This window comes from Scyliorhinus torazame, chromosome 16, assembly GCF_047496885.1.
Source record: "Scyliorhinus torazame isolate Kashiwa2021f chromosome 16, sScyTor2.1, whole genome shotgun sequence".
Taxonomy (NCBI): Eukaryota; Metazoa; Chordata; class Chondrichthyes; order Carcharhiniformes; family Scyliorhinidae; genus Scyliorhinus; species Scyliorhinus torazame.
In genome coordinates, this window is record NC_092722.1 from 70478475 (window position 1) to 70502116 (window position 23642).

Sequence of the window (23642 nt, forward strand, 5' to 3'; positions counted from 1 at the left end):
CGTTAATATATAAAGAGAACAGCTGTGGCCCCAACACTGAACCCTGCGGGACACCACTCGTCACCGGTTGCCATTCCGAAAAAGAATCTTTTATCCCAACTCTCTGCCTTCTGCCTGACAGCCAATCGTCAATCCATATTAGTACCTTGCCTCGAATACCATGGGCCCTTATTTTACTCAGCAGTCTCCCGTGAGGCACCTTATCAAAGGCCTTTTGGAAGTCAAGATAGATAACATCCATTGGCTCTCCTTGGTCTAACCTATTTGTTATCTCTTCAAAGAACTCTAACAGGTTTGTCAGGCACGACCTCCCCTTACTAAATCCATGCTGACTTGTCCTAATCCGACCCTGCACTTCCAAGAATTTAGAAATCTCATCCTTAACAGTGGATTCTAGAATCTTGCCAACAACCGAGGTTAGGCTAATTGGCCTATAATTTTCCATCTTTTTCCTTGTTCCCTTCTTGAACAGGGGGGTTACAACAGCGATTTTCCAATCCTCTGGGACTTTCCCTGACTCCAGTGACTTTTGAAAGATCATAACTAACGCCTCCACTATTTCTTCAGCACTCTCTTTTAGAACTCTAGGATGTAATCCATCTGGGCCCGGAGATTTATCAATTTTTAGACCTCTTAGTTTCTCTAGCACTTTCTCCTTTGTGATGACTACCATATTCAACTCTGCCCCCTGACTCTCCTGAATTGTTGGGATATTACTCATGTCTTCTACTGTGAAGACTGACGCAAAGTACTTATTTAGTTCCTCAGTTATTTCCTTGTCTCCCATCACTAGATTACCAGCGTCATTTTGGAGCGGCCCAATGTCTACTTTTGCCTCCCGTTTGTTTTTAATGTATTTAAAGAAACTTTTACTATCATTCCTAATGTTACTGGCGAGCCTACCTTCATATTTGATCCTCTCTTTCCTTATTTCTCTCTTTGTTATCCTCTGTTTGTTTTTGTAGCCTTCCCAATCTTCTGACTTCCCACTACTCTTTGCCACATTATAGGCTTTCTCTTTTGCTTTGATGCATTCCCTAACTTCCTTTGTCAGCCATGGTTGCCTAATCCCCCCTCTGATAACCTTTCTTTTCTTTAGGATGAACCTCTGTACTGTGTCCTCAATTACTCCCAGAAACTCCTGCCATTGCTGTTCTACTGTCTTTCCCACTAGGCTCTGCTCCCAGTTGATTTTCGTCAGTTCCTCCCTCATGCCCCTGTAGTTACCTTTATTTAACTGTAACACCTTTACATCTGATTCTACCTTCTTTCTTTCAAATTGGAGATTGAATTCTACCATATTATGATCACTGCCTCCTAAATGTTCCCTTACTTTAAGATCTTTAATCAAGTCTGGCTCATTACATAACACTAAGCCCAGAATGGCCTGTCCCCTCGTGGGCTCCATCACAAGCTGTTCCAAAAAGCCCTCCTGTAAACATTCAATGAATTCCCTTTCCTTGGGTCCACTGGCAGCATTATTTACCCAGTCCACCTGCATATTGAAGTCCCCCATGATCACTGTGACCTTGCCTTTCTGACATGCACTTTCTATTTCGTGGTGCATTTCGTGCCCCTGGTCCTGACCACTGTTAGGAGGCCTGTACATAACTCCCATTATGGTTTTTTTGCCTTTGTGGTTCCTCAACTCTACCCACACAGACTCCACATCATCTGACCCTATGTCGTTTAGTGCTATTGATTTAATTTCATTCGTAATTAAAAAGGCAACCCCGCCCCCTCTGCCCACCTCTCTGTCTTTTCGATAGGTTGTGAATCCCTGGGTGTTTAAATGCCAGCCTTGAACCCCCTGCAACCACGTCTCTGTGATGCCTACCACATCATACCTGCCAGTCACAATCTGGGCCACAAGCTCATCTACCTTGTTCCGTACAATGCACGCATTTAAATATAGCACCTTTAATTCTCTATTGACCGTCCCTTTTTGTTTTCTTAGTGTGGTGGACCTTGGTTTACTGAGCCTTTCCATACACTGTGTCATATTTTGTGGGATGGGGACTATCGTAACCTCTCCTGAGTTCTGTCTTTTCGTGCTTTTTTGTATTCCTAAGCAGCTACGCTTCCCACTGATTACTTCACCTCTTGGTTCCCTGGCTTTCCCTTCCCCCCCAATCTATAGTTTAAAGTCCTATTGACCACCCTATTTACTCTTTTCCCAGCTCGGTTCAGGTGGAGACCATCCCAACGGGAGAGGTCCCCCCTGTCCCAAAACTGATGCCAGTGTCCCATGAAAAGTAACCCCTCTTTCCTACACCACTCTTTCAGCCACGTGTTAACTTCCCTTATTCTTGCCTCCCTTTGCCAATTTGCACGTGGCTCGGGCAGTAATCCGGAGATTATGACCCTTGAGGACCTGTTTTTTTATTTGAATCCTACCTCTTTATAATCTCTAAACAGGTCCTCTTTTCTAGACTTGCCTATGTTGTTGGTACCGACATGGACCACTGGATCCTCCCCCTCCCTCGCCCGTATCCTTTCAAGCCAGTCAGAGATGTCCCGCACCCTAGCACCGGGCAGGCAACATACCATGCGGGACTCTTTATCCTGCTCACAAAGGATACTATCTATCCCCCTGATAATAGAATCCCCTACAACTACAACTTGCCTATTTACTCCCTCCCCTTGAATGGCCTGCTGAACCATGGTGACTTGGTCAGCTGACTCATCCTTCCTGCAACCCTGTTCGCCATCCACACAGGGAGCAAGTGCCTCATACCTGTTGGACAGGGTCAAGGGCTGAGGCTCCTGAGTTCCTGACTGCTGGTTCCCTTTACCTGCCTGACTTGCAGTCACACCCTGCTGTCCCTGGCCACTGGCAGGATTTAAACTACTTACTCTGACAGGTGTGACTGCCTCCTGAAACACAGTGTCCAGGTAAGTCTCCGCCTCCCGGATGTGCCTCAGTGTTTGAAGCTCAGACTCCAGCTCATCAACTCTGAGCCGGAGCTCTTCGAGCAGCCAACACTTACTGCAGATGTGGTCGCTGCAGCTCGCAATGGGATCTGCCAGCTCCCACATCAAACAGCTAAAGCACATCACCTAACCAGCCATCACTAATGAATTAATTAGTTTAATTTAAGTTTACGAGTTTAGCTGTGTTTTTTATTAAATTTGGGGCAGATTTGCTATCAACCAATCAGATCACAGCTTCCCTTGGAAAACAAACTGGAAAACAGGAAGTTACCGTTAGGTTTTTATACTCACAGAGACTGCTCCTCCTCCTCCGAACGGCTCCCGAAATTAGGCCCGAAGAAAGAGAGAGAACAAAACAGTCGGGAAAAATCATCTTCTCCCACTCTTCACCGAATTACCTCACTGCACCAAATTACCAAATTCTCACTCTGTCTGTGTCTCACTCACTCACTCAGGCTGTGTCTCCTTGACCAGCGCAATGCTGAGCACTGAGTACTGAGTGAGTGCTGCACTTTTCAGAGGGTCAGTTTTGAGGGAGTGCCGCACTGTCTGTGAATTGATACTGAGGGAGAGTCCCATTGCCGGAGGGTCAGTACCGAGGGAGTGCCACACTGGCAGAGGGACCGAACTGAAGGAATTCACCACTGTCCGAGAGTCAGTTCTGTGTGAGTGCTGCACTGTCAGAGGGTGAGCACAGAGTGAATGCCACACTGTCAGAGGGTGAGCATTGAGGGAATGCTGTACTGTCAGAGGGTGAGCACTGAGGGAGTGCCGCATGAGAAGAGGAACAGGATGAACAAGTGGCCACACTGTCAGAGGGTCAGTACTGAGGGTGTGCTGCACTGTCGGAGGGTCAGTACTCAGGGAGTGCTGCACTATTGAGTGATCAGTACTGAGGGAGTGCCACACGGTCAGAGGGTCAGTTCTGAGGGAGTGCCGCATTGTCAGAGAGTCAGTCCTGAGGGAGAGCCGCACCGTCGGAAGGTCAGTACTGAGGGAGTACCGCATAGGCAGAGGGACAGTACTGATGGAGCGTGGCACTGTCAGAGTCAGTACTGGAAGTTTTGCACAGTCAGAGAGTCACTACTGAGGGACAGAGAGTCACTACCTCACTGGCAAAGGATCCCTGAGGGAGTGCCGCACTGTTAGAGGATCAGTACTGAGGGAGTGCTGCACTGTCAGAGGATCAGTAATGAGGGAGTGCCGCACTGTCAGAGGGTCAGTATTGAGGAAGTGCCGCACTGTTGGATGGTCAGAACTGAGGGAGTGCAGCACTGTCAGAGGATCAGAAATGAGGGAGTGCCGCACTGTCAGAGGGTCAGTATTGAGGAAGTGCCGCACTGTTGGATGGTCAGTACTGAGGGAGTGCAGCACTGTCAGAGGATCAGTAATGAGGGAGTGCCGCACTGTCAGAGGGTCAGTATTGAGGAAGCGCCACACTGTCAGACGGTCAGTACTGAGGGAGTGCAGCACTGTCAGAGGGTCAGTACTGTTTGAGTGGTGCAATGTCAGAGGATCAGTAATGAGGGAGGGCCGCACTGTCAGAGGGTCACTATTGAGGAAGTGCCGCACTGTTGGACGGTCAGTACTGAGGGAGTGCTGCACTGTCAGAGGGTCAGTACTGAGTGAGTGCCGCACTGTCAGGGGGTCAGTACTGAGTGAGCGCCGCACTGTCAGAGGGTCAGTACTGAGGGAGTGCCACACTGTCAGAGGGTCAGTACTGAGTGAGCGCCACACTGTCAGAGGGTCAGTACTGTGCGAGTGCTGCACTGTCAGAGGGTCAGTACTGAGGGAGGGGCGCACTGTCAGAGGGTCAGTACTGAGGGAGTGCTGCACTGTCAGAGGGTCAGTACTGAGGGAGTGCTGCACTGTCAGAGGGTCAGTACTGAGCGAACGCCGCACTGTCAGAGGGTCAGTACTGAGGGAGTGCCGCACTTTCAGAGGGTCAGTACTGAGGGAGTGCCACACTGTTGGAGGGTCAGTACTGAGCGAGTGCCACACTGTCGGAGGACCAATGCTAAGGAAGTGCCACAGTGTCAGAGGGCCAATACAAAGGACGTACCGCACTGTCAGTGTGTTAGTACTGAGAGAATGCTGTCTTATTGTTGTGTGGAAATGGTGACGAGCTGTTGCGATGTTCTTTACCTCTTTGTGGTTCGCTGTCGCCCTCCCTCTTTCTCCGGCAAATCATCCAGAGGATATAGACTCCAACGAAGAACGATGCCCCGAGCAGTAGGACAGGGACGATGATGATCTCTGACTCATACCGACGTACCACTGCAAGTGATGGTGAGCAATATCATTGGTTAGCATCGAGAGTGAAGTAGAATGGTTGGGGGCTACATTGCGCTGGCGTGGCTGTAGACTAACTGTTTCTGTGGAGTGCTGGGGAGATTAAGGACAGAGACCATCGCCTTGAGCGTCGCGGTGGGTGTGGGGTGACCAGGCGTGGCAATGGAACAATAGCGATCGAGGCCAAAGCGGGTGGACTTATTCTGCCGGAGAACTGGAGACATGATGTTTGCACTCCCAGACTTCACTCTGGGTATGAGTCCAGGCGGTGCAATTTTATAACAATTAGCAGGGGTGCCAATTGTCTTTGGGGAAAGGTGCCATTTCATTGCGACTAAGGCCAGCTGTGATTTGGGGAGGGGCTGGGCCAAAGGGATGGTGGGCTGCAGTTTAGTCTCCCAGTCCCCCAGTCCCCCTCTTCTGAGTTGGGATCTGCAAATATGTCATTAGCACTTCATGTGAATATATTTGAGTTCATATGGAAGAGCCTGTAAAATAGGGGATAAAATCCCTTGGCTGGTAATCCAGCGGGCAAGGTGTCAGGAATAATAATAATCATCTTTATTGTCACAAGTAGGCTTACATTAACACTGCACTGCACTTGTGAAAATCCCCTCGTCGCCACATTCTGGCGCCTGTTCGGGTACATGGCGGGAGAATTCGGAATGGCCAAATTACCTAACAGCACGTCTTTTGTGACTTGTGAGTGGAAACCGGAGCACCCGGAGGAAACCCACGCAGACACAGGGAGAACGTGCAGACTCCACACAGACAGTGACCCAAGCCGGGAATCGAACCTGGGACCCTGGAGCTGTGAAGCAACAGTGCTATCCACTGTGCTACCGTGCCACCCAAGCAGAGATGCTTTTGAATGATCTATGTTGGATGTTAAGAACAAGGAATAGAATTTAGTGAGTTTCATTTTGTGTTTCTGTGTAGGAAAGGGTAAAACTCATGATCGGCAAAGGTAAGTGCATTATCCGGTTCTGGTTTCATTTTCAAACCATGTCTGAGAGAATTTGCACCGGGAAAAGTAAACACCAGCTTGCGAGAAGTATTCGGATGTTGCTGAGGAACCAGGGGCCACCTTTAAGTTCAAAGGACCTTTTGAGTTTTGTCAGGTCATGAGAGAGAAGGTGGCTCTGCCAGAGGCAGAACCACAGGGTAATGGGCAAGTTGGTTTGTGCAGTGGTTCGCATTTGCTGCCTCTCAGCGGGTAATTGCCTGTGCGGAGTCTGCACGTTCTCCCCGTGTCTGCATGGGTTTCCTCCAGGTGCTCTTGTTCCCTCCCACATTCCAAAGATGTTCAGCTTAGGTGGAGTTGCAAGGATAAGGTGGGGTGAATGGGACTGGGCAGGGTGCTCTTTCAGAGGGCTGGTGCAGACTCAATGGGCCAAATGGCCTCCTTCTGCATTGTAGGAATCCTATTCTGTGGAAAGCAAGTCCCAGAAATGAAAGAACAGCTCATTCCCGAAACTAGGGCATGAAGAGAAATTCCAGGAAGTCTGAAGACAAAAAAGAAGAGGAATTTGAACATTGAAGTTAAAGGCATGGCTGCGATGGGCAGAGCTGATGAAGTTGGCTGAAGAGCTGCCAGATACCTGAGGCAGTCCTAAGGTTGGCGATCTTGGTACTGGCTGTGAAGCAACAGTGTACTCTTGGGTGTGGCTTGAGTACCCAAGAGATGGGCTGGAGGTTCAAAAGCTAACAGCAATTCAACACTTGAATGGGGAGTTGGAAACCCCGGACGCGGATCCTTGGCGAAATCAGCCGAGGTGGGATGAGTTGTTTGAAAGAATGTTCTGAAGCCCGTCTGTTTGAGAGTGGAGTTTACAAGCACACTCTGTGGAAGCCGGAATCTAGTGACATCAATTTGCATCAAATCTGCGGAAGACCGTTGGAGTGGAATTTTCCACTTTGTTTCAAAGGATAGTGTCGTCTGACCACAGTTAGCTCGTTGGGCTCACAGGATTGGATATTTTCTTTTTTTTTTAAATATATTTATTCAAGTTTTTCAACAAATTTTCAACAAACCACCCCCCCCACAACAAAAAGAAAGCAACAAGAACACATCAAATAAAAATTATACATTGGATTCCCCCCATATACAGTAACCCCCCATATAACAGTAAACAGCACAAATAGGGAACCCCCCCCACCTTAACCCAAACATCCCCCCAAGAGAAACCTAGAAACCCCCCTCCCTCCCGCCGCCCCCCCCCCCCCCCCCCAAACCTCCGCCCCTGGGCTGCTGCTGCTGACCTCCTCCTAACGCTCCGCGAGATAGTCTAGGAACGGTTGCCACCGCCTGAGGAACCCCTGTACAGACCCTCGCAAGGCAAACTTTATCCTCTCCAGCTTGTTGAAACCTGCCATGTCATTGATCCAAGCTTCCACCCTAGGGGGCTTCGCATCCTTCCACAGTAGCAAAATCCTCCGCCTGGCTACCAGGGACGCAAAGGCCAGAATACCGGCCTCTTTCGCCTCCTGCACTCCCGGCTCGCCGGTACCCCAAATAATGCTAATCCCCAGCTCGGCTTGACCCGGGCATTCACCACCTTGGACATAGTCCTCGCAAAACCCATCCAAAACTCATCCAGCGCCGGGCACGACCAGAACATATGGATGTGATTTGCCGGGCTCCCCGAGCACCTCCCATATCTGTCCTCCACCCCAAAGAACCTATTCAACCTCGCCCCTGTCATATGCACTCTGTGAGTAACTTTGAACTGTATTAGGCTGAGCCAGGCGCAAGAGGAGGAAGAATTAACCCTACTCAGGGCATCAGCCCACAGACCCTCATCTATCTCCTCCCCAAGCTCCTCCTCCCACTTGCCCTTTAACTCCTCCACCGAGGCCTCCTCCTCTTCCTGCAGCTCCTGATAAATCGCCGAAACCTTGCCTTCTCCAACCCATACGCCCGAAATCACCCTGTCCTGCATCCCACGTGCCAATAGCAGCGGGAACTCCCTCACCTGCCGCCTCACAAATGCCCTCACTTGCATGTACCTGAAAGCACTTCCCGGGAGTAGCCCAAACTTCTCCTCCAACGCCCCCAGGCTCCCAAACGTCCCATCGATGAACAGGTCCCCCATTCTTCTAATCCCCGCCCGATGCCAGCTCCGAAACCCCCCATCCATCCTTCCCGGGATGAACCGATGGTTCTCCTGAATCGGGGACCAAACCGAGGCCCCCACCTCGCCCCTGTGTCGCCTCCACTGTCCCCAGATCTTCAGCTTCGCCGCCACCACCGGACTCGTGGTGTACCTTGTCGGTGAGTGCGGCAGCGGTGCCGTCACCAGCGCCCTCAGGCTCGTGCCCACACAGGACGCCATCTCTAACCTCTTCCACGCTGCCCCCTCTCCCTCTATTACCCACTTACGGATCATCGCCACATTGGCTGCCCAATAATAGCCACACAGATTCGGCAGCGCCAGCCCTCCACCCTGTCCCTGCTACGCTCCAGAAACACCCTGTTCACCCTCGGAGTCTTATTCGCCCACACAAATCCCATGATGCTCCTGCTTACCCGTTTGAAAAAGGCATTGGGGATCAGAATGGGAAGGCACTGGAACACACAGAGAAACCTCGGGAGGACCGTCATTTTTACCGACTGCACCCTACCCGCCAGTGAGAGTGGCAGCATATCCCATCTTTTCAGATCCTCCTCCACCAACCGCGTCAAATTAAGCTTGTGCAGGGCCCCCCAACTCCTAGCTACTTGGATCCCCAGGTACCGAAAGCTCCTTTCTGCCCTCTTCAGCGGTAACTCATCTATCCCCCTTCCCTGGTCCCCTGAGTGCACCACAAAGAGCTCACTCTTCCCTACATTGAATTTATACCCCGAAAAGTCCCCAAACTCCCAAAGGATCCGCATGACCTCCGCCGTCCCCTCCACTGGATCCGCAACATACAACAACAGGTCATCGGCATACAACGATACCCGGTGTTCCTCCCCCCCCCCCCCCCCCGAACCAATCCCCTCCATTTCCTGGACTCACTCAGTGCCATGGCCAACGGCTCAATTGCCAATGCAAACAACAAGGGGGATAAGGGGCACCCCTGTCTCGTCCCCCGGTACAGCTGAAAGTACTCCGACCTCCGCCAGTTCGTAGCCACACTCGCCACCGGGGCTCTATATAGCAGTCTGACCCAACTGATGAACCCCTCCCCGAACCCAAACCGCCGCAACACTTCCCAAAGATACTCCCACTCCACCCGATCAAAGGCCTTCTCCGCGTCCAAAGCTGCCACTACCTCCGCTTCCCCCTCCACCAAGGGCATCATAATCACATTGAGGAGCCTCCACACATTTGTATTTAGCTGCCTACCCTTCATGAATCCCGTCTGGTCCTCAGGAATCACCCCTGGGACACAGTCCTCAATTCTCGTAGCCAGCACCTTCGCCAGCAACTTAGTGTCAACATTGAGGAACGAGATCGGTCTATACGACCCACATTTTGCAATGGATCCTTGTCCCGCTTCAAGATCAAAGAAATCAGCGCCCTGGACATTGTCGGGGGCAAGGCCCCTCCTCCCTCGCCTTATTAAAAGTCCTCACTAGCAACGGGCCCAGCAGGTCCACGTATTTCCTATAAAATTCAACCGGGAACCCATCCAACCCCGGGGCCTTCCCCGCCTGCATGTTCCCCAATCCTTTAACCAGCTCCTCCAGCCCAATCGGCGCCCCCAAACCAGCCACCTGCTCCTCCTCCATCCTCAGGAACCTCAGCTGATCTAGGAATCGTCGCATCCCCTCCTCCCCCGCTGGGGGCTCAGACCTGTACAGATCCCCATAATAGTCCCTAAATACATTGTTTATTCTCACCGCACTCCGCACCGTATTCCCCCCTCTATCCCTAACTCCACCAATCTCCCTTGCTGCCTCCCTCTTACGAAGCTGATGTGCCAGCATCCAACTCGCCTTCTCCCCATACTCATAAACCACCCCTTGTGCTTTCCTCCACTGTGCCTCTGCTTTCCCCGTGGTCATCAGGTCAAATTCCGTCTGGAGGTTCCGTCGCTCCCTAAGTAGCCCCTCCTCAGGGGCCTCTGCATAGCTCCTGGTCACCCTTAAAATCTCCCCCACCAACCTCTCCCTCTCCCTGCCCTCTCTCTTCTCCCTGTGGGCCCTAATGGAGATTAGCTCTCCCCTGACCACCGCCTTCAACGCCTCCCAGACTCCCCCCACCTGCACCTCCCCGTTGTCGTTGGCCTCCAAGTATCTTTAAATACACCCCCGCACCCGCCCGTACACCCCCTCATCCGTCAACAGTCCCACATCAAGGCGCCACAGCGGGCGCTGGTCCCTCTCCTCCCCAACTCCAGCTCCACCCAATGCGGGGCGTGGTCCGAGATGGCTATGGCCGAATATTCTGTTCCCTCCACTTTCGGGATTAGCGCCCTACTGAAAATGAAAAAATCTATCCGGGAGCAGGCTCTATGGACGTGGGAAAAGGAGGAAAATTCCCTGGCCAGCGGCCTGGCAAACCTCCATGGATCCACTCCCCCCATCTGGTCCATAAACCCCCTGAGCACCTTGGCCGCAGCCGGCCTCTTACCCGTCCTGGACCTAGAACGGTCCAGTGCAGGGTCCAGCACCGTGTTAAAGCCCCCCACGATTATCAAGCTTCCTACCTCCAGATCCGGAATCCGACCCAGCATGCGTTTCATAAATCCGGCATCATCCCAATTCGGGGCACATACGTTCACCAGTACCACCCGCACCCCCTGCAACCTACCGCTCACCATCACATATCGACCTCCATTATCCGCTACAATATTCAGTGCCTCGAACGACACCCACTTCCCCACCAGTATTGCAACCCCTCTGTCCTTCGCATCCAGCCCTGAATGAAAGACCTGCCCTACCCATCCCTTTCTCAGCCTAATCTGATCTGCCACCTTCAGATGTGTCTCCTGGAGCATAACCACGTCTGCCTTCAGTCCCTTTAAGTGCGCGAACACCCGGACCCTCTTGACCGGCCCGTTCAGGCCCCTCACATTCCAAGTTATCAGCCAGATTAGGGGGGTACTCGCCTCCCCACCCCCCACCCCCCCACCCCCCACCTTGCCGACTAGCCATCTAGCCATCTCCTTTTCTCGGCCAGCCACGTGCCCGCGCCTCCCGCACCCTCCAGTCCCCCAGGCGGCAGACCCCCGCCCCGACCACCTCTCCTACTTCCAGCTCCCCTTTGGGCAATGCAGCAGCAACCCAGTTCCCCCCCCCTCCCCCGCTAGATCCTCATCTAGCCATTTTGCTAGAAACTCCCGTAAGTCAGCTGACTCCTGCTGACCCCGACCTCTCCTGCCCTTCCATCGACCCCCCAGTGTGAGAGTCCCCCCACCCCTTGACAGTCAGTGTGCACTCCTCTCCAGCACTGCCCTTCCGCCTTTGGCCCCGCCCCCATCCTTCCCTAGCACGGGAAAAAGCCCGCGCTTTCCGTCTGAGCCGGCCCCGCCTCGTCTGGTGCAGCTCCCTTTTGCGGCCTTACCCCAACTCCCCATCCCCGGGCCTCCACCCCCCCCTCTTCCTCCGCGGGGCCCTGCCCCTCCAACACCGACGCCCACCCTCTTCCACAGCCCCCACATCAAATTCATTCACCCATCCCCACCCAGCACCAAAACAAAAAGAACATTCCCCAAACGCAGTAAACACAGTAAACATCCCCCCACGACAAACTCTGAGTTTGAGTCCAACTTTTCAGCCTGGATAAAGTTCCATGCCTCATCAGGCGTTTCAAAATAGTGGTGCCGATCTTGGAACGTGGCCCACAATCGCGCTGGCTGCAGCATCACGAATTTCACCCCCTTCTGATGGAGAACCACCTTAGCCCGGTTAAAACCAGCTCTCTTCTTAGCCACCTCAGCACTCCAGTCCTGATAAATATGGATCTCTGTGTTCTCCCACCTGCTGCTCCGTTCTTTTTTGGCCCATCTCAGGACACACTCTCTGTCTATAAAGCGGTGGAACCTCACCACTACAGCCCTTGGCGGCTCGTTGGCTTTGGGTTTCCTTGCCAGGACCCGATGAGCCCCATCTAGCTCCAGGGGCCTCGGGAAAGCTCCCACGCCCATCAGCGAATTGAGCATCGTGCTCATATATGCCCCGGCATCGGGCCCCTCCACTTCTTCAGGGAGACATAGAATCCGAACATTCTTCCTCCTCGACCTATTCTCCAGGTCCTCAAATTTTTCCTGCCACCTCTTGTGCAGTGCCTCATGTGTCTCCGCCTTCACCGCCAGGCCCAAGATCTCGTCCTCATTCTCCGAGGCTTTTTGCCGCACCTCCTGGATCGCAGCCCCTTGGGCCTTCTGGGTCTCCACAAACTTCTCAATCGCTGCCTTCATTGGCACCAGCATTTCTGTCTTCAGCTCCGCAAAGCAGCGTTTAAGGAATTCCTGCTGCTCCTGCGACCACTGCGCCCATGCTGCTTGGTTTCCACTCGCCGCCATCTTGCTTTTCCTCCCTTGCACTTTCCGCTGCACCAGGATCACTTTTTTAACCGCTCCACTCCTGGTCCAATCCATATAATGTCGGGGGAACCTTGCTGTCACCTTCCCACACTGGGAGCCGTCGAACAATTGCGGTTGGGGCTGCTCTGAAGAGCCCAAAAGTCCATTCCCGGCGGGAGCTGCCGAACGTGCGACCTACCTAGGCATAGCTGCAACCGGAAGTCAGGATTGGATATTTTCTGATAACATTTTCACGAAACATATATTTTGTCGCATGTGTTGTCCTTAAAATCTGTGGTGTAGATGGGGTGAAGGAGTATTGTTGTCATGTGAGTGTCCCTTTAAGAAAGGTTTTTGTCTTATCACATGGCTTCAGTGATGTCATTTTGTGGGTGGAGCTAGGCTGTGGCTGTGAGGTGTTTTGGGTTTCAGTTTTGGACTCAGAGGAAGAAAGGAGTGTTTTTTTCCCTGTCTATCCCTATTTTCATTTTAAAAACTGTTCCAGTGAAAGATATTGGTTGTGATTACCAGCCTTGATAACTTAAAAGATACAGTTTGTTTTCCGGAAGGAGTTTGAATCTTCTGCTTGAGACTGGATCAAATACTTAAGGAAAGGACCAGTACCATTCAAGTGAGAATACAGTGGGCGGGATTCTCCACTCCCGCGCCGAAATGGCCGCGCCGTCGTGAACGCCGTCAAGGTTCACGACGGCCGAAACGGCCCCGATCCCGAACGATTCAGGCCCGACAATGGGCTAGGATCGGGCCGCGACATCTACACGCGCCAGGCCTTGTCGCCCGCGTAAAGGCGGCGCCGCATAGATGATGCAGCCGGCGCCGCATAACTGGCATCACCCGCGCATGCGTGATTGCCGTCCTCTCTAAGTCCGCCCCGCAAGAAGATGGCGGACGGATCTTGTGGGGCCGCGGAAGGAAGGAGGTCCTCCTTCAGAGCGGACGGCCCGACGATCGGTGGGCACCGATCGCGGGCCAACCCGCATTTGAGGTGCAGGATCCCTCCTCGCCCCCCCCCCCCCCCCGCAGGCCACCCCCCCAGCGTTCACGCGCTGTTCCTGACGGCAGCGACCAGGCGTGGACGACGCCGGGGGGGACCCGCGGTTTTGGCCTGGCCGCTCAGCCCATCCGGGCCTGAGAATAGCGGGGGTGCCAGAGAATCGCCATTTTGGGTGTCTCCGGCGATTCTCTGGCCTGCGGCCCGCGGAACTCGACCGGGCCGTTCCCGCCGCTTGGGAGAATCGCGGGAGGGCGTCGGACCGGCGGCACGGGAAATTTTGGCGGCCCAGGCGATTCTCCCAACCGGCGCGGGAGTGGAGAATCTCGCCCAGTGTGCTAGGCCACACTCTTGAATAGGGTTTTAAGGTTTATTGGACTTTGTTATTGAATTGGAACAGTTAAGGGGTAATTCATTAAGTGTTCTACATAGATTACTGTCGCTGTATGGGGTCTTTATGTTTGTAATTGATAAAAAATTCTTGCTGTGATATATGTCAACTATATTCTTAGAATAATGATTAAAGTGCCTAGGGAGTCTGATGAATCACACCTGAGGCAAAGGCTTTTGTGCTCATCCTTGTCAAATTCAACATGAAGGTTATTAGTCAAGTAAACGCCATAATACACTTTGGAGTTTCTAAGCCTTGGCTCATAACAAATTGGGGGATCGTCTGGGATAAAATTCTATCTTTCGTGATAGGGTTGGCATAGTGAACTTATAGACAGTGAGAGGTGAGCATATTTGTGTTTGCTTTTCAGGTGTTGTATTTAAGTTTAAATAGGAAGTTTATTGTAGACAATGGCTCTTTCAGAGACTCAGATGTTTTTGTGGGTGGTGACAGTCATGCGCAGGACCTTACAAATGGAGACTAAAACAAGGCTTTTAGAATTGGCAAAAAACATTGCAGTTAACATCGCCTGACAAAATACGAAAATAAGGGGCAATTGCATTTAAACTTGCCTGACACACAGAGTCATTGGAACTGGCAAGAATTCAATTACCGATGAAACAGCTTGAACATGAAAAAGAATTAAAGCTGCTTGAATTACAAATCAGGGCACAAGAAAAGGAAAGAGAGGAAAAGGAAAAAGACAAAGAGAGAGACTTTGAACTTCGGACACTGGCCATGAATAATGAATGTCAGTTAAAATTGGCGGAGGTAAAGAGAAAAGTACAGTCTGAGGATAGTGATGAGGACAATGAGAAAGAGCAAGAGGTTTGTAGTCGAAGGCTTGGTGGGGATCTATTTAAATATGTCCAAGCATTGCCAAGTGTTTGATGAGAAGGATGTAGAAGCCTTTTTCATTTCATTTGAGAAGGTGGGTAAACAAATAAAATGGCCACAGGACATGTGGGTATTCCTGATTCAAACAAAGTTGGTAGGTAGAGCCTGTGAAGTGCTTGCATCACTACCGGAGGAGGTATTTGGGATGTATGAGGGGGTGGAAAAATCCATCTTAGGTGCATATGAACTAATGCCTGAAGCCTGCAGACAAAGGTTGAGAAATTTAAGGAAAGAACCTGGTCAAACATACATGGAGTTTGAAAGGATCAAACAGAGTAATTTTGATAGGTGGATAAGGGCTTTGAAAATAGACCAAACGTATGATGCCCTGAGAGAAATTATACTTTTGGAGGAGTTTAAAAATTCAATTCCTGATATAGTGAGAACTCATATGGAAGAGCAGAGGGTTAAAACTGCGAGATTAGCAGCAGAAATGGAAGATGATTATTGATGCACGATCAATGACCACTAAAGCGAGGTTGTAGTCCAACTGAAGGCTTTAATGAGCTAGATGTTTCCCCCAGCAGCTCAGGTACAGAATGAAGGCTGCTGGGGCGGCACGGGTTCTTATACCCCGCCTAGCAGGGCGGAGCTACCATACATCCTAACCAATAGAAAGCATACAGTTTCCACCAATGGTGCTTCAGCCTATCAGGTACCGTAATACGTATAATACCACATTTACCCCCTATTAAAAAAGAGTCCGGCAGGGGTGGTGGCCTGTAACTACAAAACATGGCAACGTGGTAGAATTAGTTATGGAGATACCGTAATACCTCCGTACAGTGTTTAGTAACTATTTACAATTCTGATAGCTATGTACATTTGATGGTTTACATTTACAGTTTACAGTTTACAATTTTAAAAATAAAGCAATTAGATTACAGTTTACAGTCTAAAATTCTATTTAAAATGAAGCAATCAGTCGATCGGGGGTCCTGGTCATCCTCTGTGATCGACGGAGCTTAGGCGGTGACTCCGGTGGAGGCGCGGGCGTCTGTGACTCCAGGAGCGTGGCTTCGATCTCCATGGCAGCTTTGGCACCCCTAGACGGCGCTGGTGGGGAAAACGGTTGACCTGGGAAGGGAGCGCCTGCAGGGTGCGGCAGTGGGTGGGGGGGCCTAGACGGGGCCGGCGGAAAGACCGATCCTCCTGTAAGGTGCTGCGGTGGAGGGGAGGGTGGGACTGGTGTCTGGGATGTGCGTGGGGTTCTGGCGGGCGCCAGGTCCCGTAGGGAGCCCGTATCTTGTCGGCCGTCGATGTACGCCACGTAGGCGTACTGGGGGTTAGCATGGAGCAGATGGACCCTCTCGACCAACGGGTCCGACTTGTGCGCCCGCAGGTGTTTTCGGAGCAGGATGGGTCCGGGTGCTGCCAGCCAGGTCGAGAGCGAGGTCCCGGAGGAGGACTTCCTGGGGAAGACAAGGAGACGTTTGTGAGGTGTCCGGTTGGTTGTGGTACAAAGTACTGACCGGATGGAGTGGAGGGCATCTGGGAGAACTTCCTGCCAGCGGGAGACTGGGAGGTTCCTGGACCGTAGGGCCAGTAGGACGGTCTTCCAGACATTTCCATTCTCCCTCTCTACCTGCCCGTTACCCCGGGAAGCCTTTATCAGGTGTGCTTTCTCTGGTTGGTAGAAGTGCGGTTTGCACTCCGCGCAGATTTGGCAGTCCCTGGTGGCTGTCCTGACCTCCTCGATGCAGTAGGGCAGGTTGCGGGTCTTGACAAAATGGAAAAAGCGAGTGACCCCCGGGTGGCAAAGGTCCTCGTGGAGGGCTCGGAGGCAGTCCACTTGTGCGGTGGCACATGTGCCGCGGGACAGGGCGTCAGGAGGCTCATTTAGCTTTCCGGGACGATACACAATCTCGTAGTTGTAGGTGGAGAGTTTGATCTTCCACCGCAAGATCTTGTCATTTTTTTATCTTGCCCCGCTGTGCATTATCAAACATGAAAGCAACCGACCGTTGGTCCGTGAGGAGAGTGAAACTCCTGCCGGCCAGGTAATGCCTCCAATGTCGCACAGCTTCTACAATGTCCTGGGCCTCCTTTTCGACTGAGGAGTGGCGGGTTTCGGAAGCATTGAGGGTACAAGAGGAGAAGGCCACCGGTCTGCCCGCTTGGTTGAGGGTGGCCGCCAGAGCTACGTCGGACCATCACTCTCGACGTGGAAGGGGAGGGACTCGTCGATGGCGTGCATCGTGGCCTTTGCAATGTCTGTTTGATGCGGCTGAAGGCCTGGCGGGCCTCTATCGACAGGGGAAAACTGTGGATTGGATCAGGGGACGGGCCTTGTCCGCATAGTTGGGGACCCACTGGGCGTAGTAGCTAAAAAACCCGAGGCAACGCTTCAGGGCCTTGGAGCAGTGAGGGAGGGGTACTCCATAAGGCGGCGCATGCTTTCAGGGTCGGGGCCTATAACTCCATTTCGCACTACGTAGCCGAGGATGGCTAGGCGGTCGGTGCTTAACACGCATTTATCCTTGTTATCTGTAAGGTTAAGGATTTTTGCGGTCTGGAGAAATTTTCGGAGGTTGATGTCATGGTCCTGCTGGTCATGGCCGCAGATGGTGACATTATCGAGATATGGGAATGTTGCCCATAAACCGTACCTGTCAACCATTCGGTCCATCTCTCGCTGTAAGACCGAGACGCTGGTAGTCACACCAAAGGGAACCCTTGAGAAGTGATAGAGCCGCCCATCTGCCTCGAAGGCAGTGTATTTGCGGTCACTAGTGCGGATGGGGAGCTGGTGGTAGGCAGACTTGAGATCCACCGTGGAGAAGACCTTATAATGCGTGATCCTGTTTCCCAGGTTGGATATGCTGGGGAGAGGGGGTACGCGTCCAGCTGCGTAAACCTGTTGATGGTCTGACTGTAGTTGATGACCATCCTATGCTTCTCCCCGGTCTTTACCACCACTACTTGAGATCTCCAGGGGCTGTTACTGGCTTCAATGACGCCTTCCCTCAGTAGCCTTTGGACCTCTGACCTAATAAAGATCCAGTCCTGGGCACTGTACCGTCTGCTCCTGGTGGCGACGGGTTTGCAATCCGGGGTGCAAACAGGGAAGGCGGGTCGACCTTAAGGGTCGCGAGGCCGCAGACAGTAAGGGGGGGTATAGGGCCGCCGAATTTGAAGGTTAGACTTTGGAGGTTACACTGGAAGTCAAAACCCAGGAGTGTGTCCGCGCAGAGGTGGGGAAGGACGCAGAGACGGAAATTTTTGAACTCCCTTCCCTGGACTGTGAGGTTTGCTACACAAAACCCCTTTATCTCCACTGAGTGTGAACCGGAGGCCAGGGAGATTTTTTGATTAACGGGGTGGATGAGGAGAGAACAGCGCCTTACCGTGTCATTGTGTATGAAGCTCTCCGTGCTCCCAGAGTCGATTAGGCAGGATGTCTCGTGCCCATTGATGAATATGGTCGTTAGCAGGTGAGAGTGTTCGAGGCCGAGAATGATCCAGGGTCACCGAGGCTAATCGCAGCAGTTGAGAGTTCTCTTCGGGCAGTGCGTGGTGAGCCGAGCTGGGGTCCTGGGGGTTCATCCAAGATGGCAGCTCCCATTGGTCGCACATGTCTGGGGGTGCCCAAAATGGCAGCGCACATCCCTCCAACGTGGCGACCGCGGAACAAGATGGCTCCTCCCGGGGTCCGCACGTGGCCCTGGAATATGAAGATGGCGGCGACCGCTGGCCGCACGGGGACCGTGGAGAAGTTTGTGGTTGCGGTCCGCATTCGCCACCGGAGACCGCGGCAACCGCACGGGCCTGACATACCCCCACGAAATGGCCCTTTTTGCCGCATACCTTGCAGGTGGATGCGCGGGCCGGGCAGCACTGGCGGGGGTGCTTGGCCTGCCCGCAAAAGTAGCAGCGGGGCCCCCCGGGGTTGCCAGGCTGCCTTGCAGCGCAGGCCTGTGGGAGGATGGGGGAAGTCTCGGGGTCGGCCGCGGAGGGGTTTCACGCTGCCCAGGGGCTGCCGCGCGGTCGGGAACGTAAGCGCGGGCGTTCCTGGAGGCCATGTCCAGAGAGCCTGCAAGGGCCTATGCCTCCCTGAGACCCAGAGTGTCTTTTTCTAACAGTCGCTGGCGGATTTGTGAGGACAGCATACCTGCCACGGAAGCTTCCCGGACTAAGAGTTCCGTGTGTTCGCTCGCCGAAACTTGTGGGCAGCTGCAGCTTCTTCCCAACACCAGGAGTGCACGGTAGGATTCTTCCAGCAATTCCCGAGGGGTTTGTCGCCTTGTTGCAAGCAGGTGCCGGCGTAGACCTGGTTTACCGGACGAATATAGTGTCCTTTTAGCAGCTCTATTGCTGCATCGAAGTCTTCCGCTTCCTCGATGAGGGTGTAAATCTCCGGGCTCACCCTTGAGTGCAGGACGTGCAGTTTCTGCTCTCCCGTGGGTGTGTTTTCGGCCGTCCCGAGATACCCTTTAAAGCACGCCAGCCAGTGCTTAAAGATTGCCGCTGAGTTCGCTGCGTGGTGGCTAAGTTGCAGACACTCCGGCTTACAGTTTATCTTGGGTAATGATATAGCTGGATGGCAGGTGGGTATGATGCCTACTGTGGTTGAAAAGCCAGAGAAAATCAAACAACTGAATTGTTGAAGGACGAATATGCTGGGATTTCTCTGGATTGTGTAGTATCAAGGGTGCAAAGTCACAGGTTAAGACAAGAGGAGTAATCAAAGAGTTAAGATAAAATTGAAGTTGTATTATCAGAAATAATTTTTGATCAGATGGTTGAAAAAGAACAAGAACAGGTGGAAGGTGAGGCAGATATTTTTAGTTTAGCAAAGTTGGCGGATTTACAACAGAAAGATGTAGAAATAAAATGGATATATCAGAAAACATACACGGAAGAGATCCGCAACTGGAAGTGCACTGGTAATTAGAAGCGGGTGTGCCGTGTTGTGAATCGCATGGAACGCAGTCTCAGGAGGAGATTGAACTGGCGGGAGCTGCACAGTCATGGAGGCAGTCCTCGAGCAGGGATAGGCTCAACACGGGACTGGGTGAGCGGGAGGGACTGGCTTGACATGCCTCTTTGTGTGTGGCTACAGAACACAACTGCCCCTTTGAGTTAATTCCCCAACCTCCCTCCAAAAACACAAAAAGAAGACTTACCGCAGAGTTGGTTGTCCTTGGCACATGGGGAGCTGGAGGGGTCAAGGTTCCTGGGTTCATCACTCGCCATGGAAACCATGGTGACCTATCACAGAGAGAATAAACTTCACACTGACCTTCCCTCAGCCCCTTCCATTTCCCACAGTACTGGGGGAGTGCTGCACTGTCAGAGGGCCGCACTGAGGGAGGGCTGCACTGTCAGAGGATCAGTACCGAGGGAGCGCCAAGGATGCAGGAGTAGCAGATACTTCTGCTTCTCCTCGTTTGTCCCACAGCTCAGAATCCGGATGCTGTTTGAACCCCACCATTTGCAAGTTCCCCTCGCTGGGTTAGAATCCTGGAACCTCTCCTTAACAGCACTGTGGGTGTATCTACACCTCACGGACAGCAGCAGGTTCAAGATGGTGGCTCAGCACCAACTTCTCAAGGGGCAATTAGGGATAGATAATAAATGCTGGGCCTGGCCCAGCGACACCCACATCGCAGCGTGTGAATAAAATCAAAAATGTGGGGAATTAGGACAGAGCAGTGATATAAGCTTGCTAATATCACATTACAAAACGTTTTTAAATTAATTTACGGGATGTGGACATCACTGGTTAGGCCAGCATTTATTGCCCATCCCTAGTTGTCCTTCAGAAGGTGGTGGTGAGCTGCCATCTTGGACCACTGCAGTCCTTGAGGTGTAGGTACACCCACTGTGCTGTTAGGGAGGGTGTTCCAGGATGTTGCCCCAGAGACATGGAAGGAACAGCGATATATTTCCAAGTCAGGGTGGTGAGTGACTTGGAGGGGAACCTCCAGGTGGTGGGGTTCCTAGGTATCTGCTGCTCTTGGCCTTCTAGATGGTAGTGGTCGTGGGTTTGGAACATTATTGAGTTACTGCAGTGCATCTTGTAGATGGGACACATGGCTGCCACTGTTCGTCGGTGGTGAAAGGGGGAGAAATCGAGTGAGGCTGCTTTGTCCTGGATTGTGTCGAGCTTCTTGAGTGTTGTTGGAGCTGCACTCATCCAGACAAGTGAAGAGCATTCCATTACACTCCTGACTAACAAAGGTTTAGAAATATTTCACATTTCTGACATGAATAACAGGTAACAAAACTGATTATACCCATACACACCAGTTAAATAGCTCAGCGTAATGGAGCTTTACTCACTATTTGCTTTAGCACAGTGGCTAAGACAGATGGCTTGCAATACAGAACAAGACCAGCAGCGCGGGTTCAATTCCTGTTCCAGTCTCCCTGAACAGGTGCCGGAATGTGGTGACTAGGGGCTTTTCACAGTAACTTCATTGAAGCCTACATATGACAATAAGTGATTATTATTATACCCCGTGCTGCACCTGCCCTGGTGCTCTGGGAGAGTTTGGTAAGTGTTTGGGAATGTAGAGGGAACCTTACTCTGTATCTAACCCCGTGCTATACCTGTCCTGGGAGTGTTTAATGGGGACAGTGTAGAGGGAACTTCATTCGCTATCTAACCCTCTGCTGAACCAATACTTTCCAATGATGGCCACTCATACAGCACTCTCCCATTAGTGGCCCCTGATGATCAGATCTCTGGTCCAGCACATATGTAAGTATATTTAGCCACACATTCCTTCTCTCTGTCTCTCCCTTTCTCTCTCTCTCCCTGCCTCTCTCTCTCTCTTCCTGTTTCTCTCTCCATATTTCTCTCTCTCTGCCTGTCTGTCTCTCTCTCCTTGTCTGTCTCTCTCCCCCTTTGTTTCTGCCCCGTCTGTCTCTCTCTCCCTCTTTTTCTCTCTCTCTCTCCCCCGTCTCTTTCTCTCTCCCTCCCCTTGTCTGTCTCTCTTTCTCCCCGTCTGCCTCTCTCTGCCCCCATCTTTCTCTCTCCCCCTGTCTGTCTCTCTGCCCGTCTGTCTCTCTCCCCCGGTCTGTCTCTCTCTTTCCCTCTCTCTCTGTGCCTGTGTGTGTGTGTGATGTTGGCTTTGTTCCAGCTGCTTGGTGATATACTTACACAGGACGACAATTGGGGAACCTGTCTGACTGCTTCAGCTCAGACAGCTTGGAGCAATCTGACCCATACCTGTGTGTGTGGAACATCCAGCCACCTCCACGACCATCCCCCCCCCCCCCCCCCCCCCCCCCAGCTTGTGGCAGTGACCCTCACTCTCAGACTGCCCTCTCTCACTCAGTGATAATCCCCACCCCTAGCCCACTCCCAAGGTCTCCCAGAGAGTTGGGACTGGAGTCAGCTGCTAACTTACCAGTCTGGGAGATCGTACTGCCACTTCCGTCTTCGTGAATGGGGACCTCTGTCCACAGTTACACCATCATCAACACCCCTCACCACTTGTTTACTTTTACATTTCCTTACTCACTCTCTCTCCGTCTCTATCTCTCCCTGTTGGTCTCTCGCTCCCTCTCGGTCTCTCCCTCTTTGTCTTTCTCCCCTTTCTCTCGGTCAGTCTCTTTCTCTGTCAGTGAGTCTCTCTGTCTCTTCCTCTCTGTCAGTCTCTCTTCCTCTCTGTTGGTCTCCCTCTCTCTCTGTCGGTCTCTCTATCGGTCTCTCTCTCTCTCTATCGGTCTCTCTTTCTCTGTCGGTCTCTCTCTCTCTCTGTCGGTCTCTCTCTCTCTCTCTGTCGGTCTCTCTATCGGTCTCTCTCTCTCTCTATCGGTCTCTCTTTCTCTGTCGGTCTCTCTCTCTCTCTCTCTCTCTCTCGGTCTCTCCCTCTGTCGGTCTCTCTCTCTCTCTCTCTGTCGGTCTCTCTCCCTTGAGAAGACAAAAAACAGTAAAATGGGGGAATAAGAATGCTGCTCTGAAGTGTTTTCCTTCTGGGTCTCTCTCCTGTACACCTGTCGCCTCAGTGTCACCACAAACAGTGACTCAGTCTGGGGAGCTCCACCCTCTCTGCAAAGGTTAAGGTAACAAGTCACACAATTGCCAACGGGCAAAATTGCATTACGTAATCGGTGAGGCTGAGAGCTGGTTAATCATTCATCTCCAGCCGGAATTGGCAATTTACAGAGAGGAACGGGAGACATGGCAACATCATAACGGGAGGAGGAAAAGTCAATTACCTGAATATCGAGAGAGGCAGGGGTATTGAGGGGACGAGAGTTCCTCGAGCTTGTGCAGGAGTATGTTCCCAAACCGTATGCTGGTTGTCCAATCAAGGAGGGGGCATTTCCAGACCACATTCTGGGGAATGAGGTGCGGCAAGTGGGTCAAGTTTGAGTAGATTTAAGAAATAGTGATCACTGTATCATTAGGCAGAATATGGTAAAGGAGCGAGAATGATCGGTGGCTGGAAGAATGAAGTGCGGGCTGGGCCAACCTCAGTGGGTTAAGATCGAGGCTCAGCATCTGCGAGTAAATGTATTCCAGGATGGTGAGTGACTCGGAGGGGAACTTGCAGGGGTTGGTATTCCCCATGTTTCTGCTGGACCTTACCCTTAGATGGTAGAGGTCATGGGTTTGGAAGGTGCTGTCAAAGGAGCCTTTGTGAGTCACTGAAGTGCATCTTGTAGACGGGATCGAGTTGACCCTCCGACAGTGCAACGTACCTT

At 52.1% G+C, this 23642-nt stretch overlaps 1 protein-coding gene across 1 annotated transcript in view; it reads right to left on the reverse strand.

Annotated features, from left to right (window-relative positions):
• The window catches only part of LOC140392260 (tyrosine-protein kinase STYK1-like), a 40869-nt gene extending 17930 nt beyond the window's left edge, over nt 1–22939 (reverse strand). The window contains exons 1-4 of the mRNA XM_072477578.1: nt 22340–22939; nt 21267–21410; nt 20108–20192; nt 5080–5211 (exon numbers count right to left, since the gene is read on the reverse strand). Of these exons, the coding sequence (XP_072333679.1) occupies nt 5080–5211; nt 20108–20186 (211 nt within the window). The 5' untranslated portion in view covers nt 20187–20192; nt 21267–21410; nt 22340–22939. The remainder of the gene's footprint in view (nt 1–5079; nt 5212–20107; nt 20193–21266; nt 21411–22339) is intronic.
• Between the last annotated feature and the right edge of the window lie 703 nt (nt 22940–23642).